This window comes from Melospiza melodia, chromosome 6 (assembly GCF_035770615.1).
Source record: "Melospiza melodia melodia isolate bMelMel2 chromosome 6, bMelMel2.pri, whole genome shotgun sequence".
Classification (NCBI taxonomy): Eukaryota; Metazoa; Chordata; class Aves; order Passeriformes; family Passerellidae; genus Melospiza; species Melospiza melodia.
In genome coordinates this window covers 50,042,081-50,059,405 of record NC_086199.1, presented here as the reverse complement: position 1 = coordinate 50,059,405, position 17,325 = coordinate 50,042,081, and the positions used below count along the sequence as shown (strand labels likewise).

Here is a 17,325-nt window from a genome sequence, read left to right as displayed (position 1 = left end):
CAGCTCAGATCCCTTTTACCGTGTCCACGTCTTTTTTCACTTCTTGTAGGTCTCACTCATTTGGGCTTGGATAATGAGCATGAGCTTTGGGCCAAGTGCAGATAAATGATCCAGGAACCACCAGCCCTGCTCTGACAGCTCCCCTGAGGGGCCACCAGGAAACTCAAGAGCTTCCTGAAAGAGGAGTTTTCTCCTCTTTTTTGCTGAGTGCTGGAGAGCCCAGAACCAGGACCCTGGGAAGAAAAATTCCTACCTCACTTGGTGAAACAGCCATGGTTCAGGATCAGGAGGCCATCACAGAGGGTGTTTCAGATTGGCATTTTGAAAAATTAGCCCTTTGAGAGTTTTTTTTGTTGGTGCTTGATAGAAAGCAAGGACAGAAAAATTGCTCTTAATACATGACAGATGTACAGATAAAAACTGGAGGCTGCTGCTCTGGGCAACCTAGCACACCCTGAGAGCATGTGAGATGTGTAATTTATTATCCTGATGCATGCAAGGATGTATGGAAGGATGGAAAGGCTCCATGGTGGATGCACTGCCATCACAGAGTGTTTCAGATTGGCATTTCGAAAAATCAGTCCTTTGAGAGTTTTCTGTTGGTGCATCAGGGTTTGCTGTCACAGTGCATTGCACAGAGTGTGAAATAGGATGCCAAAAATGCTGTTACTACATGCAGAAGAGTATAAGATATTTGAGAAAACATTGAATAAACATCACTGTTTATGTGTGGAAAGCACAAACTCCATGGGATAGCCCTGCTGCCACAGCTAGCCAACCAAAGCATGTAAAAAATGGAGAGATGCTAAAGAGGAAGAAGAGATAAGCAGATGTGGGGGAAAAACCCCAAAACCAACAAAACAAAACAACAAACCAATCAAACACACTCCACCAAAAAAAAAAAAAAAAAATCAAAAAACTCATCTATCAACAAATTTTAGGTTATTTCTTTAGCCAACACAAAGCTCTTGAGACAGACAATTCCCTACTTACTTACACATTCAGAGGCTGCCAGGCTGGCCACTGTGCCTTGGCCTTGATGACTGTCAGAACCTCATCACTCTGTGGAAAGAGACAAAGGACATTTTTAAAGGAGAGCAATACTTTTTACAGCAGAAATAAAAAGTGCAGGGCACGAGATCAAACTGTGACTATGAGCTTTAAACACCAGCAGCAGTGGTTTGGCATCACCAGCTGAGGGAAAGCTTCCACCAGGGATTCCCAAGCTTGATACACAGCAAGGACAGAAAAATTGCTGTTAATACAACCTCAGCACCCTGTGAATATGTGTGATGTATTATTTATTATCCTGATGGGTGGAAGGATGGATGGATGGAAGGATGGAAAGGCTCCATGGTGGATGCACTGCACTGGTGGCACATTCTCTTTGCTCTCCATTCATGCATGTGAAAATCACAGGGTGGAATGCAGCAGCCATCTGTGGAAGCCCACAAAGCACCAATACAAAGATTATTTCCTAAAGTCTGCTGTAATCCTTGCATCAGCACTTTCAAACTCCATATTGCTACAATAAACTCAGGACAAAAGCAGGAGAGCATTAACAAGGCTCAGGTGCCCCAAAGACATCTATCACACTTCTTCAGAAGCATTTTCCCCTTCTCCCTTAGGAATCCACACCAGTAATTCACCTGGAGGGACACAAAGTTCACACTTCACTCCCATGATTTCTACTGTCTTTTGAAAATATTTCCCAATTAGACCAAGAAACCCACTTCAGGTATTGCCAGTAATTGGCACTTCCAGCAGAGCTGACCTTTCAGTTTAGTGATAACAGAGCCATTTCTTGCTTGATAGCAACAGTTCTGACAGCCAAGACCAGCCCTAGTCCATCCACACCCCAGCTCAAAGAAAAACAGATTCCACTGGTTGTCTCAATATTCCCTGAGTCCCTCCCTTCACCAAAGCAAGGGCATTGCAGAGATGATGGGCCCTCTCTGTGACACACGAATATAAATGTGACATGACCTCTCCCTTAGCCTGAGTGCATGGTAAAGCCACTTCTTTGGAAATCACTTTTATAAATGCAGGTGCCAGGAAAAATCCTACACGAAGCGTCCTGAGCTATGACAGCTGAAAATCCAACTTTACAAAGGCAAGTAAGTATAAAGATTTACTGAAAATCAAGCTCTACAAAGGCAAGTAAGTAAAAAGATATACTGAAAATCCAACTTTACAAAGGCAAGTAAGTATAAAGATATTTTACCAAGCTCTCACTCTACTGGTAGAGGTAGAAAAAAGAGAATTTTGTGCTGGCAGGGAGCAATCAAACAGCAGGCAGATCCTCTGGGGCAGGCACACCCTGGGTGAGCAGCACCAGCCCAACCATGCAGGAGAGATTCAGCACATCCAGGTTCATCTAGGGCAGCCTTCTTCTCATCTCCACACTCACACAAGTAGAGAGACTGTCACTGTGATATTTTCTGAAAAATCCTCTTTGCCCAGGATTTTCTCCTGTGAAGCTGAGAAGCCTCAGAGAGGAATGAAAACAATAATTATCTGATTGCTGCTCCTGTGTTTGCTGCTTTGGAATGTGGCTTGGGCATTGTTTGCCAATGGGTGAATGTTTGATTGGTTCCACGTGAATTGTTTTAATTTAATGAGCAATCATGGTCCAGCCATGTCAGACTCTGAGGAGTCATGAGCTTTCATTATCATTCTTGCTAAGCCTTCTGATGTATCCTTTCTCCTTCTTAGGTATAGCTTTATTATAGCAATATAATATAATGTAATGTAATTGTAATGTAATGTAATGCAGTATAGTATACTGCAGTATAATGCGATATGATGCAACATAACATAACAGAACAGAACAGAACATAACAGAACAGAACATAATATAATGCAACAGTGTTCACAGGGGTCTTAGGATGAGGGAAGAGATGAGGATCTGACTCCACGTTCAGAAGGCTTGATTTATTATTTAATCATATATATTATATTAAAACTATACTAAAAGAATAGAAGAAAAGATTTCATCAAAAAGCTAGCTAAGAATAGAAAAAGAAAGAAGAATGATAACAAAAGCTTCTGTCTCAGACTCTGTCCGAGCCAGCTGACTGTGATTGGCCATTAATTAGAAACAACCAACATGAACCAATCACAGCTGCACCTGTTGCATTCCACAGCAGCAGATAATCAATGTTTATATTTTGTTCCTGAGGCCTCTCAGCTTCTCAGGAGGAAAAATCCTAGAGAGGATTTTACATGAAAAGATGTCTGTGACAATAATGAATAGAATAGAATAGAATAGAATAGAATAGAATAGAATAGAATAGAATAGAATAGAATAGAATAGAATAGAATAGAATAGAATAGAATAGAATAGAATAGAATAGAATAGAATAATAAATAAGCCTTCTGAGAACATGGGAATCAAATTTTCATCTCTTTCCTCATCCTGGGTTCCTCACAAACACCACAGAGATACACTTTTGTACTCAAAATGGTTTAAAAAGTAACTGATGAAACGAATTAGGTTAAAGGTTTGAAGCTAAAAGAGATTGTCTGTCTCTGACAACAAAATTTTCCTTAATTTTTAGTTTTCCTTGTTTCAATATCCTAGCACTTTCCAGCCAGGCACATCTTCCTTTACTTACCTTGAAGAGATTTGCATTCAAAATTATTAACTCTGCATTTTACGTCCCAACAAAAGTCTGCCATGAGCATAGATGGTTACATTTATTAAAGTCACGCACTGCTTATCTAATAAGAGGCAGTAATTATGTCACTGGTATCAAAATCAGCCACATCTGAAAGCATTTCAACATGTGCTGCTCAAATTAAAAATTAACACCAAAAGCAGATGAGCAGTGGCCAACAGCTCAGCAGTAAGTGCAGAGGGAAGGAAAGAAGGGGCAGTGCATGGTGCATTCAGACAAGATTGAAATTTTAAGGGAGGTGAAAATTCAGGTGCAAACACTGCATTCAGAGGCACCTGAATAAAAAAAAAAAAAAAAAAAAAAAACCAAAAAAAACCCAAACAAACAAACTAAAACAAAATAGTAGAGAGCAATCTATGGACAAGATGCTGTGCTTGGGTTTGCTGGCCAGCCTCTTCAGCTATAATTATTGGCAGATGGTAAAAGCTGAGAGGATATAAAATGCCTGAAGAGAAACCCACAAATTAGTGACAAATAACCAGTTGATGCAGCCCAACTGCCTTGAAAAACCAACTGCACAGACTTTACAGTAGAGGCAAAACCACCACATTTTGTTAATATAATGAAAATATAATTTTATTAAGATTTTCTTCATGCTTGCTGTCCTACATTTGTACCCATTTTACTCTTCATATCCCAAAGTTTTGCTTTAATTAAAGTAATTTAAGTAAGCAAGGTCTCAAATTTCCACCAAAATATGGAAAAGAGAACTGTGATTTTTTTCACCATGGTATGTTGCAAGTTGTCATCAATTTTGTATTTATCTTGGAAGAAATTACCCAAAGTAATGAAACTCTTACATTTTGGCAGAGAAAATGACATTGTTTGCAAAATGATGGAGTGTCAAAATGTTTCGCTGTCAGAAGTTAAAGGGCAGGGCACCAATTCTCCTGCTGGGAGCTGATGAAAATCCCTCAAGTGTGGTTGGACACAATCACTGACAAAACTTGATTTTTCACCCAAAGCTGCTTCTGCAATTTCAGTTACAAGTACAATTACAGGACTCCAGCTTCCATTTGAAAAGAATGGCTCCTTCTCTACAGGCTTCAAACTTGGCCAACAAGTGCAAGTGGAGCCAAAGCAGTTTCCGGGTTGACTTCAATTTCATTTGGATTCTGGCCTAAATTAAAACATGCAAAAAAATGCAAACAACTCTCCTTTTCTCCACGTCCACTTTCTACAATGGTGTTCAAGCTGGGGTTGTTTGACTCAATAGCTGTCCCCTGTAAAAGCACTGCTCTCCAAAAAGTCCTAATGGCATGATTTCAAAAGGTTGATAATGTCATTCTGATACTGACAGCCTCACTGTTACTCTGAAGTTGGTAAAAAATTAATCCTTTGCTTTCCATCCATTTGTTCCTGCAATGTATAAATGAATGCTCATGCAGAATAAAGTAATTAAAGGGCCACACACAGAACCCTGTGGTATAAAAGCTCTGCTAAGCTAAAACCTTTTACTGCGCACCTACAAAAGATTAAAAGCATTTCCTCACTTCAAGAACAGAAAGTGGGACATTGCTCAAAAAGGCAGCATTAAAGACAGAACTTGATTTGAAGTCTTTCCCAACCAAGGGGACTTAAAACAACACTTTTGAAGGGTAAAATCCATTTAAAAAGTAATGAAAGATTTCAGCAAAAGTTTTAAGCATGATCTGAACACCTTTGGAGTGAAAGAGAGATTAGTAGGATCTAGAAAGCCTTGTAAGTTATTCCATGTGCTCCTGCTACTTTTTGGTAACAATCATGGAAAAGCATCTATTCCATACTATTTCCAAGCCATTTTTTAAAGTTTTATTACTATTTTTATTTTAGTTCTGCCAAATAATGTTAGAAGCTACCAGTGTGCAGATCACTTAGCACTTTGCAATAACGATATGGTTTGGATCAGCTAAACAAATTAATGTGTTATCTGACATCAGAATCAGAGCCAATGAACTGTGGGAATGGAAAACACCTGGTTTGGGCCAGAGCTCAATTCCACCCATTTCATGCTGCTGCTGCTTGGCATTCATTCCATTGTTTAAGAACAGAGAACATTTAATTCCTTCCAGAACACTCCTCACACTATCTGAATGCCTTTCCATCCACAGTGAATTCAGTTTCACAAGACTCTCAAAAAGTAGGAAAAAAAGCAACATTATCTTCAGTTCCCAGATGATGAATTGAATGTCTTCTGGAAACAAACCTACATATCTGAGTTCTAAGATAGCATCTTCCCCTGCAGGATCATCCTTCCCCTCAAAAATAATTTGTTATTAAAGGAGAAAGAGATAAAGGGAGCATGAAAAAGTGTATTGCACAGTTCTGTGGGGAACCAAATGCTATAAAAATTAGAATGATGTAGTGCTTTGGAGGGATTGTTGGCTGCTCTTAAAAATCTGATCAGTCTTCTATGATTGGTATAAATTGTCCTTATTCCACCTCCACTGTGTGCAAACACATAGAAATCACAGAAAATATTTAAAACCCAATCTTGCCTTTAAAGAATTATCTAATGCAAAATACCTGGTTAATTAATGCCTAACAAATTAAAGACTTCCATGGCATAATACTCCAAGTATGGCATGCTTTCTCCTGTTGATAAAATCAGTAGAAAACTTTCCTAGCTCAGTTTTGCAGATGTATTTGAATGAGAAGGGACACTGATGTAGGCTCACTTCCAAAATTAGTAAAAACTTCAACAGAAAAAGGAAGTTGGTGTCTTTTGTGATAACAAAATATTTCTGTGATAAAAGCAGAGCTGAAACGCTTTATGATATATAATATATATCATAATGAAGATATGTTCACTATGAAGAGATGTTGCTAGAAAAGTATGTACAACTATTAGTTCTTTCCAGTTCTTAAAAAAAATGGTATTTTTGAAAAGGTTAAGCTTTTAGTCACAAATTGCTTCATTTGAGAGGGGAAAATAACCATGATTCAAGACAAAGACTTACTTTTTCATCTGATGGCAACTAAATTCTGGTAAATCTATGACTGACTTAGATTCAGCCAGTAGCACAGGTTTGGAATTATCATAAGCAAGAGCAAGAATGCATTTCAGCCAGTGGAATTATACCAGGATTGTGTTTGCCCATTTTACTTTGACTTCTCTCTGTTTATGACAGCAACTTTGTGGCAGCTGAGAAAACCACACATAAGATATATAAACAGGCCTGAATGGAATTAATTTTTTGATCACAGTACCTACAAACTCAATATTTCCCTGAACAAATAGCTGTTTCTTTAATTGAAAAGTCTTGTTTATTTTCTTCAAAAAATAGGTAATGCCATTTCAGGGAATACAAAATCTGAGTTTTTCAGCTCACCAATTATAAAAGTCTGGGGGAATTTCCAGGCTTTTAATAATAAACAGTCAATTACTAAAACTACAATTTTGGGCTTGAGATAAAGAAATACTGCCAGGGTGAAACTGAATAAAAACAGAAGGAAAGCTGAGCATTTAAATCCATTTCTGAACTGTTACTGCCTGAAAACATCCCTGCTTCAGGAGAGCAAATAACCCAGCACCTCTGACAGTCCCAGCTTAACTGCTGTGCTGTACAGGAAAGCATTCCTGAACTGGGTACTTGGCAATTTTGTATTCACTTTCACAAAGAAAAACCTCTCTGTCAGATAATCAGGCTGAGAATTTCCCCCAAATGTGGGTACTGTCCATATTTTCCAGAAAATATGGAAGTAAGTGTCAAAGCTTCACCATTTCAGGGTGCTGACTGCACAGATGTCAGCTGACATTGCGTGTTTTAAAATAAGCTTTCTGAGGGTGCTACAGGAACTATAACTCCTGACTTTTGGAAAAATTACTAGGATGGGATGCAAAAAGAAGTGTGTTCATTTTTAATCTGGGTTTGTATCCCAAAAGCACAGGCTCACTTTGCATTAACAACTTGTGCATTCCTGTCCCACAGGGGTGGAGGTTTCAGGAGGTGAATGTGGGCTGAAATTGATAACAGAGCTGTTGCTAATGGCAACACTGAAAATCAGAGGTGCTGGTTTATTTGCATGAAGGTGCAGTTACATAATGTGGGGTGCTCTCAATAAAGCAATAATTCATGTTTTGCACAGTACAAAGCTTAGCAGTGTGTGTTAATGAGCCCTAGGTGTGCTCTGAGGATCTGAGATCTCATTTTCTCTGCCTGAGCAGATTCCTTAGAAAAGAGGAGAAAAGAGTCTCCCTCAGGAATCCAGTTCTTGATTGCATGTTGATTTTCTACTGCACACTCTGCTTCGTTCTACATCCAATGCTTTGCTGTCTCCAGCACTACAGAAACATTCTGGGATCCTAAATCACTTTGCCACACCCAAGGGAAAAACATTTTTACTAAAGTTCAAAATGCCTACTTTTTAAAGGGGATCAAAGTAGATTTTGGAGCTGACCTTAAGTGGTGCAATTCCCACCCTCTGCTTAATATGTTTATCCAGCACACACCCTTCTGACCTCCTCCTGTCTCAACTTTCCCAATTCCATTGATCCTTTAGGCCGACCTAGCCTTTAAACCTAAGTGCTGTGAAGCTACTGCTATTTTAAACTCTCAAAAGATTGGACACCAGAAGAGAAATGGGGGGAAAAAGGCCCTTGACACCAATCCAACACATTCTGTGTGCAGTAAAGCAGCTGCATGCAACTGAGTGGCAAGACAAAACCTGCATTCATTGGAGATAAAGATAAAACTGGTTTAAATCACTAGGTTCACATCCAGGTAACTACAGCATTTTTTTTTTTTTTTTGTTTTTTTTTTTGTTTTTTTGTTGCTCAGGCTCATTGAAATAGTTTCAAAACAGGGATGAAAGCATTGAGACAGGCTCTGGGGCATGCTAGGAATAAGTGAAATTCAGCTGCTTAAACAGCAGCAGGAAAGCTCAGGAGAAGGCTGGGTCTGCTCTGAGAAGCAGCCCAGGGAATGGGGGCACAGAACAATTCTGTCATCTGCTAAATGCTGGCACTGAGACTCCAGGTGTCACAATTATTCTTCCTGATGCTTTGCTCACACATTAGCCAAATGCAGGAGCTTGAGCAGAGGAGAAATAATTATTTGGCTAATAGCAAGGGATTTTAAATAAGACCAGCAAATTAGCTCAGGAGGTGAGCTTTCCTGACCCTTGATAGCACTTTGACAAATCAATGTAGGGGTTTTATTCCATTCAGGATGTACAATAAAATTTTCTAAATGTGCTTTAGCTGCTGTACAGAGGCAGCTTTATTTCCCTTCAGTAAAGATAACGTGCCTAAGCTACCCTTTACCATTTCTTAAAAAAAAATCCAAACCAAAATTTACCTAAAAGCCCAGAATGAATATAGCTTTTTAGCAAGTTAAGGAATCAAAAACCCATATTTTCTGCAGTCTGGAAAAGACTGTTCTTTTAGGGAAATCACCTTTCCATCCCTTGCCAGCCCCCAATACATCCAGCGGAGCTCTGCCCCATTAACCCATTCCCCAGCACAGCACAGCCTCAGAGCTCATGCTGTGCCATTCCCCTGCTTCTGGGTTTAATGACCACAACACTTGGGGCTGGGATTGGGGATAAAGTCATCTACATCTCTGGCAGGACTCAGGAGAACAGGGCTTTAAGGGGAAAGAATGTCAGGAACCTCTCCAAGAAGTGGAGATGTGTCCATTTTTGCCGTCGGGGGCTGCCTTTACCACCTCCTTCCCTTGAAAGCATCTCTGTGTGCCCTGTGTGACTCCTGGGGCTGTCTCTGCATTCCTGCACAGGGACCAGCTCCAGTCTGACAGCCCTGATTCTGCTGTGGGACTTTAATTCTGCCTCAGCTTTGCTTCCGCACCCCTGTGAGTGAGGACAGACAGACAGACAGAGGAGACTGCACGGCCCAGCCTGCAGGCAGCACTGGCTTTTAGAGCAGTGGGGAGCTTTTGTTTTTCTCTTACAGGAACTCCCCTGCCCTGTTTTCCAGCAAGGATTTTAAATGGAGTCTTTTCTGGAGCCTCTCCCTGACACTTTTTTCTGAGCCCATCCTGGTGCAGTAAATACTCAGGTGGGCTTTGCTAAACCACTGGAGCAATTTATTGTGACGGTGTTCACAGGGGTCTATGTTGAAGGAAGAGATGAGGATCTGACTCCATGTTTCAGAAAGCTTGATTTATCATTTTATGATATATATTACATTATAACTATACTAAAAGAATGGAAGAAAAGGTTTTCAGAAGGCTGGCTAAGCTAAGAATAGAAAAGAATGAATAACAAAGGTCTGTGTCTCGGACAGAGTCTGAGCCAGCTGTGCTGTGATTGCCATTAATGCCAAACATGCACATGAGACCAATCACAGATGCACCTGTTGCATTCCACAGCAGCAGATAACCATTGTTTACATTTTGTCCCTGAGGCCTCTCAGCTTCTCAGGAGGAAAAATCCTAAGGAAAGGATTTTACATGAAAAGATGTCTGTGACAATTTATCATTTAACCTTGTTAATACTGTTGCTTCTCTCTTGCAAGAAGTGCATCTCCCCATCCACATCCACAACAACAGGGGCAAATCCAGAAACTGAGACTGGCCCTGAAAATTTCCTTCCTGCTTAGAAATTTCATTGGTCTTAGCATGGGTAATGTTGTCATCCATCTGGGGGGGTTCACCCTTGCTTTCCAGCAGTTAAACAGCAGGGAAATGGCATTTTGCTGTGGATTTGTTTGGGTTTTGGGTGTTTGTTAGTTTGTTTGCTTGTTTTTGAAAGCTATTTAGCACTAACTGTTCTCCCAGAGCAGTGAGATAAAGGATATCTCCCTCCTACCTGTTGCTTAAAGAGCTCCAAGTATCTTTACATCAGCTAATATAACCACACTTTCCATGTGCTGCTGAGTAGAATTAATATTAAAAGAGGAATTATGTAATTCAGCATTAAATACTGTAGGAGATGCTACTAGAGTGGCATCTGCACTCAATATAATTAACATACTAGGGAAGAACTATTAATTCCACTGCAGAAAGTGCCGTTTGGGTTCCCATTTGCTTATTTAGAAATGCCAAAACAGAAGAGAAACTAGGAGTTAGACCCTGGAGCCACAATGCTGCATGTCACCCTGTAGTAACCAGATATAAATGGTTGATGTTGTCTCTGTTGTAAGCCAGACATGAAGAAAGGTGTTTGTCTTAAGGAACATCTCTAAAGTACTCTGCAAAACCCATGCACATAAAATTACTGAGTGCAGCACTCATGTAGTTATTTTATTATTAGAATAGTTCTAAGTTAAAGACCATGAACAGAGGCTTGCATTCTAAAAGCAGGAATCTGCCATGTTGCATTGTACTCACAATGTCAACTCTAAGAAATTAATGAGAAACAATTAATGACAAACCTCACTGCAGTGAGGTCAGGATAAACATAAGTATTTCAGTTTTGGCTGTGACATACCAAAGACCTCCAGGGATATGCCCCAAGGCTGTTACCTCACCTAAAATGCTTATTGTGAGGTGCATCCTTTGTTCTTTCAGTGGTTGTTTTGAAATCTTAAATTTCAGAGTTAAAATTTCATTTGAACTCTGAAATTTAAACCTGATTTCAGAACATCAGCTTTAGAAATAAGCATATAAACACTGACCCGTTTATATGCTTATTTCTAAAGCTGATGTTTGGAAATAAGGTTTAAATTTAAATAATAATAAACAGAGTTTATAAATAACAATAAACAGAGTTTAGCTTTAACCATGTTATCATGAAATGACACAATGCATTCTTATGACACGAAACAGGCATTTTAAATATTGCATGGCTTGTTCAGTCCCAAAAAAGCCACAGTAATTGCATGTTTAATAAACCTTGGTAGTTCTCATTCCCATAGTAAAGTATCTAGGTCTATAGACCTGTTGTGATCATCTCATTTTTATTCCTTTAGGTCTTTTCTAGTAACTCTGTGATCAGCATTGTGATAAAACTGTGCTCAGTTCCCTTAAATCAGGGATACAATGTAAAGACATTTATTTTCCTTCCTCTTTTACTTTCTCTCCCTCACATCCTCTATCATACCAGGCTCCTGCTGAGGGATTTCCAGAAGAACACTAAACACCACCAATACTCACTATTTTATTTGTACAGACTGCTCCCCACTGAAGTCCTAGTTCCAGGTGTTTGGCCACTTTACCAAAATCTTTTGCTGTCCCTTGAAATAAAATTAGGCTGTTTTCTTTTAATTAATCTCTAAAGATATTAGAACAGCCGCCTTATTGAAGGGAAAGCTTCCAAAGGGGTTAATAATTGCAGCAGCAAAGCCTGGTAAATGCCATATCTTATTACCAAGGCAGTGCTTGGACTCTCTCCACTGGAGTGGCTTTAAGAACACATCACCCTGTGTCTAAATCAGAATGAATGTTTTCAGCATTCATGTTTCCAATGCAAAAGCACCCAAAATTCACACGGGTGTCCCTTCCTGCCTTCTCCTGGCACTGCAGTTGCACACTGAAACAAACTGATGGAAATGTTCTCTCAGAAGAGAATTGCTGAGTGGTTGCACCACAGTGAATGGTGGGAGTCTATTAAATATGCAATTACTGCCTCATTCTCTCAAGTCTTACGAGCCAATTAATAGCACTTTTTATTTTCATGGCACCTTGCCTCAAAAAGTATTAAAATGCTTTTAAATGACGGAGTTCTGGAGCTCTCCTGTCGTGCGCACAAACTAGAGAGAAGTTGGCAGAACAAACACACCAGCTACAGCTCAGGAGGTATTTTTTCCAAGCACCCTGACAAACGTCTGTCTGTCTGTCAAAGCCACAGCACTGACCTCAGCACCACGGTGACACCACAGGCCTGGCCAGAATAAGCCTGACAATGACACTGTCCCTGTTCTGGTGTTAAAAATCTGAAGAAGTGACACAGGTAATCCATCCACAGGTAAAGACAGGGACACCAAACTTTCTCTCCTACACTGAATGAGTTGTTGCTCCACTTTCTGAGAGCCAAAGCAGCTACATGCAAACATGGCACCATCCACAATCAATCTGAATTTGTGGCTAAAACATTGATTAATCCAGCAGGCACAATCGAGTTGTCTGAGAAACCCATTAACTACATTAATTTTGTGTAAACTAACAAACAACTAGGGGTAATTTATGGCTCAAACCACACTTTTCACAAAACCAAAATCCATGTAAAAGCAAGCTAAAAGGCGCACTGTAAACCAGACCCTGAGCAGGCACAGCTTTGAAGAGGAAATGGATTTCCTTTGATAGGGGCCTGGCTAGAACTGACTTATAAACCAGGACACTTGTCTAAGGAAGGGACAGGAAAATTTTAAACATTTCCTTTCCCCCAATACCATCCAAAGTGTTGGACACCTGCTATCTCTCATGGTGTTATTGGGTCATTGAATTATAATCTATGCTTAAAAAAAAAAATTAGCCTTCCATATAAATTTATTTCCAGCTATTAATTCACCCTTATCCATCTTTACCCCAGTCAGAAAACAAGTGACCTTTTGCCACTCCGTCCTGTCTTGACAGTCCAAACATCAAAACAAAGTTTTCTGTGCTCCAGCAGACCTCCTACAGTGCTGTTTGCTGTTATAAAATCCAAACAGAGGACCCAACATTTCACATGAACTCGGTAAATGAAATAAAAGAGAAGACAGAATACGATCCGGAAAGAGATCCTGCAGTCAGGGAAAAAACCAAAATCCCATCTCCAGTAAGATCTACTCTGATGGTCAGGAAAATATAGAAAATATCTCCAAAGTCTGGGACCCTAGATCCAGTACTCCAGGCTGATGAACAGTTCCTGCTGTCTCACATGGTCTTTCTCCCTCACCACCCAGCTGATTAATTAATTAATTAAACACAGTCACTGTTCAGACTTTAGAATTACCTGCAATTTTAAGCAAATCTCTTCCTGTAGACTTTCCTCCCATCAGACAAACATTTGTGAAAACTCTGGGAACAAAACCCACTTCTACTGAGCCAAGGTTTAATGCTCCAAACCACCCAGCTTCAATTTCTCCAAAATGTTCTGCTCATTTTAGAAATGAAAGTAAATCTCCTTCTCAAAGATCTGAAAAGATACCAATTGCTCCCAGGCTTACACCTTATCAATTATTCATTTTCTGAGTCAGAATTGCTCTGTACAACAGGCAAGAACATTTGAAAAGCCAGATATTGTTCATGAATAATGTTGGTTTCGTTCTGAAATAACTGGATTCTACAAAAGTTATGACTCTTTTTGAGGAAGGTGCTACATGCTCTAAGCATGACCAGGTGAATCTGAATTTAACACTTTATAAGAGATGATCAGACTTCTGAAGTAATTAGGATTTTTTACTTTCTACCTGCTTTATGCGTAGCTCTTTGTATATTTTCCACGGGCAGGGATCTCTAAACTGCTCTGAATGCTCCTCTCTTCCTGACCAGTCCCAATTGTATCAATCTTCTCAAAGACTTCTCTTAATCACTGCCTCCTATGGCTCCACAAGAAATTACAAAAAAACTTAAACATTTACAGGTTCTTTTTCTTGTTTCAGATCCACATTTCTGCTGCTTTGTTCTGCACAAGTCTTCTACAATAAATCACCCAGCATTATTGTTCCCATGTGGGTGCATGCCTTTCATTTTTGTGATCTAAAATCCAACCATCTTATTGACTGCAGCTGCTTTTAAATACACTTTGGTGTCAGCGGTGATTTACTTTTTAATTATTTTATTTTAGATGAGTGGTCCTTTTGTTTTTCTAATAGCTGCTTTAAAGGCAGTGTTCAAATAAATGAAACTTCAGCATCTGAGCAGGGAAAGCTAATTCACAATTCCTTAACAAAAAAATTTCCTACAATAACATTCTTGATGAAAATATCACCACGCTTCCCAAAGGTTTTATATTTCAGTTGGATGATAAAGGGCATCACTTCCTTGAAGTGGGTCCTAGCTGAGCATTCTTGGGAGATTCTTGCTAAAAAGACCAACAGGGACTGTGCAAAGATTATTTCTGTCTCTTTTCCAAAAGCCTGAGAGACTGCTTTACTGGTTTTTTATTTCAGCCACAAAGCCAAGTCCTGAATCAAATGCTCACCTAAATTAAAGACTAGGGATTGGATCTTAGGAGAAGGTCCTTTTTGGCCTCTGATATATGTATGCAATTTGTCTGCAGGAGCACATTTATGCTGCATCTGGGGAAATATTGAACATAGAGGTAAGCTGGTGTTTCTCCAGGGAGAGATTATAATCAGTAAAAACAAAAACTCACAATCCACTGCAAAAATGCACTCTAGGCAGTGGAAGGGGGAAGCAAGAGTACATTGGTGAATGTGGAAGGTTCAGGTTTGTCCATGTTCTGTTGAGGTGATTTTAGGAAATACTTAATGAAAAAATATCTTGGGAATGCACTGCATATTGTTTCTTTCACACATACATGAAGTATTAGATATTAAAAGTATTTATGTAATTCTATGTCATTTAATGCACTTTCATGACATAGAAATTTTATGACCACGAATGATAAAACCATCCACCAGTTCCAGGTCAGGTAATTTCCGTTTCTGTGCTACTGGCCACTGTTAACCTGGCTGAACAGAGAACAAGGTATTGTACTTTTTTTAAAGTTTTTATTTTTTAATTGAATGTGAGAATTGAGAAGTAGCCAAATGAAATTTGTGGCCGCTGTTTCTTCTGATTTCAGATTTAAATATTTATCTGCATTTCTGAGGATAGGATCTAACTTTTTTAAAGACAAGAGGTCAAGCATTTGTTCTTTCTGTGATCCCTCACAAGTCTTGAGCAGGGAGTTCTTAAAGAATTCAATCTTACAGAATTCCAGCTCTGCATGTTTTGGGTTTGCATCTGTTTGCTTACCTAGGCAAACGAGGGGGGAGATATTTAGGGCCTCCATCACTCTGCAGCCCACAGGAGGCTTCATGTAACCTTCACAGTGCCAGCATTTCAGAACCTCTACCACCTACATTCCACTTAATTCCATTATCTTAACAACAACATTAGCTCTGATGTGTCACGGGAGCCTCTAGGGCCTAGAAATGACTTATGAATTAATTATCAGAAGCATAATCATTAAAAAAATAAATTCAAACAATGATTTCTCATTCTAATCCATTAACATGCTGGGGGGGGGGGGGGGGGAAGGACATTCAGCAAATTTTCATGGCCATATTCACAGATTTTTATGCCAGAACTACACATTGAAGGTGAAAAAAGAGCTTTGTGAGTATTGCAGTGAATACAGAATTTTAGTCACACAGATTTATGATGAATACCATAATGAGGGATTGTATTAAGTGGGACAAACATCAACAAAATGTCATGGATTTTTTTGCTAGTCATATCAAAAGTCAAAGGCAGGATCATATCTCTGTGTTTGAAAAGTTCCTGGAGCATTTTGGGCTCCAAGCCCAACAAAATAAAATGGATGTGTTAAGTAGCTCACAAGGGTTTGTAACTTTTGTGCTTTTTGATGGTCTGGTTCTACATCCACTCTGGCCTAATCAAAGCTTACTTAGGATCATTAGTTTTATCCATTGTCATCATCCTCATGCCCACATACAGAAACAACCAATGGCCCTCAACCTTCACAAAAACCACCAAATCCTGAAAATCATCAATGACGCCTTAATTGACCTCCCAGCACCATCAAACATCTCAACATGGTATTTCAAGATCAAAGAACCATCTAGGTAGATGTATGAAATGGGAAGAGATTTGTAACCAGAAGGTTAAGAGCTATGGCAGATTCTTGAAGATCACATCCTATTCTCCCTTTTATTAGGCCACATCTGGATGTTCTGAACAGCTGCAAAAATGATTTCACCTTGATTCATTTAGAGAGGAAAAGAAGTGAAAGGAAAAATTCAGAGAAGTACTGAGGTTATTGCTGACATCTGTCTCAGAAAATTTTAAAAGGGAGAGAAACAGTGGATCCATTTAACTCAAAGTGATACCTGGGAAATATATTGCTATGGATTTGTGTGAGCCAAAAAAGGACCATTCATGAAAGAGATTGGCAAAAAAGCACAAGAGTCTTCATCCTCCCAACTGGAGAGCCAGTTGCAGTGGAGCATGTTCCCATCTATTAGTCTAACTTCCAGATCTCACAGAAGACAAAGTCTCATAAGGCAGATTTAACAGGAATCACTGTTATATTCACTCAAAAATTTACATTTGCTTGTATTTTAACATAAGGCCTATGGATGCATCTCTGCTCTCTTGAGAAGCAAGAGGCCTATATTTGTAGAACCTCCAGTATTTATTGTGTTTTTCCAAAAACTTTGTAGAACCTTCAGTATTTATTGTGTTTTTCCAGGCTGTGAAACTGAAATGCCTTACAAGTAATTAGGCCTTGGAAAACCCAGTTTTTAAAATCACCACAAGCTGTTGTTGCTATTAATAAGGTGAGATTGAAGCAAGTCCAAGATCATTATTAGCTTGCAATGCTGGAAGGTGGGATTTTCCATTTTAGTGGGAGATGGATTTTCTTAAAATAACTTCAGTGAAAATAACCAATTGCTTTTTCATCCTTGGAGCACAATTTCTTCTGGAATACATTATAACTTCAGGATTCATTTTGTTAAACAAAGCACCTGAAATAATCCCCTAGTGAATCCACCCCACTGATTTCCATCAGGCAGCTGATGGCTGGGGGTCTGTAGGACAATCTCCTCTTAGCAATGGCAGCTAATCAATTAGCATGGAACTGGTTAACA

The 17,325-nt window shown here is 39.3% G+C and overlaps 1 protein-coding gene across 1 annotated transcript in view; it reads right to left on the bottom strand.

The window, feature by feature from the left end:
* The window catches only part of SPON1 (spondin 1), a 182,809-nt gene that overhangs the window by 29,982 nt on the left and 135,502 nt on the right, over positions 1–17,325 (bottom strand). Inside the window, exon 7 of the mRNA XM_063160571.1 lies at positions 998–1,062. Within this exon, the coding sequence (XP_063016641.1) occupies positions 998–1,062 (65 nt within the window). The remainder of the gene's footprint in view (positions 1–997; positions 1,063–17,325) is intronic.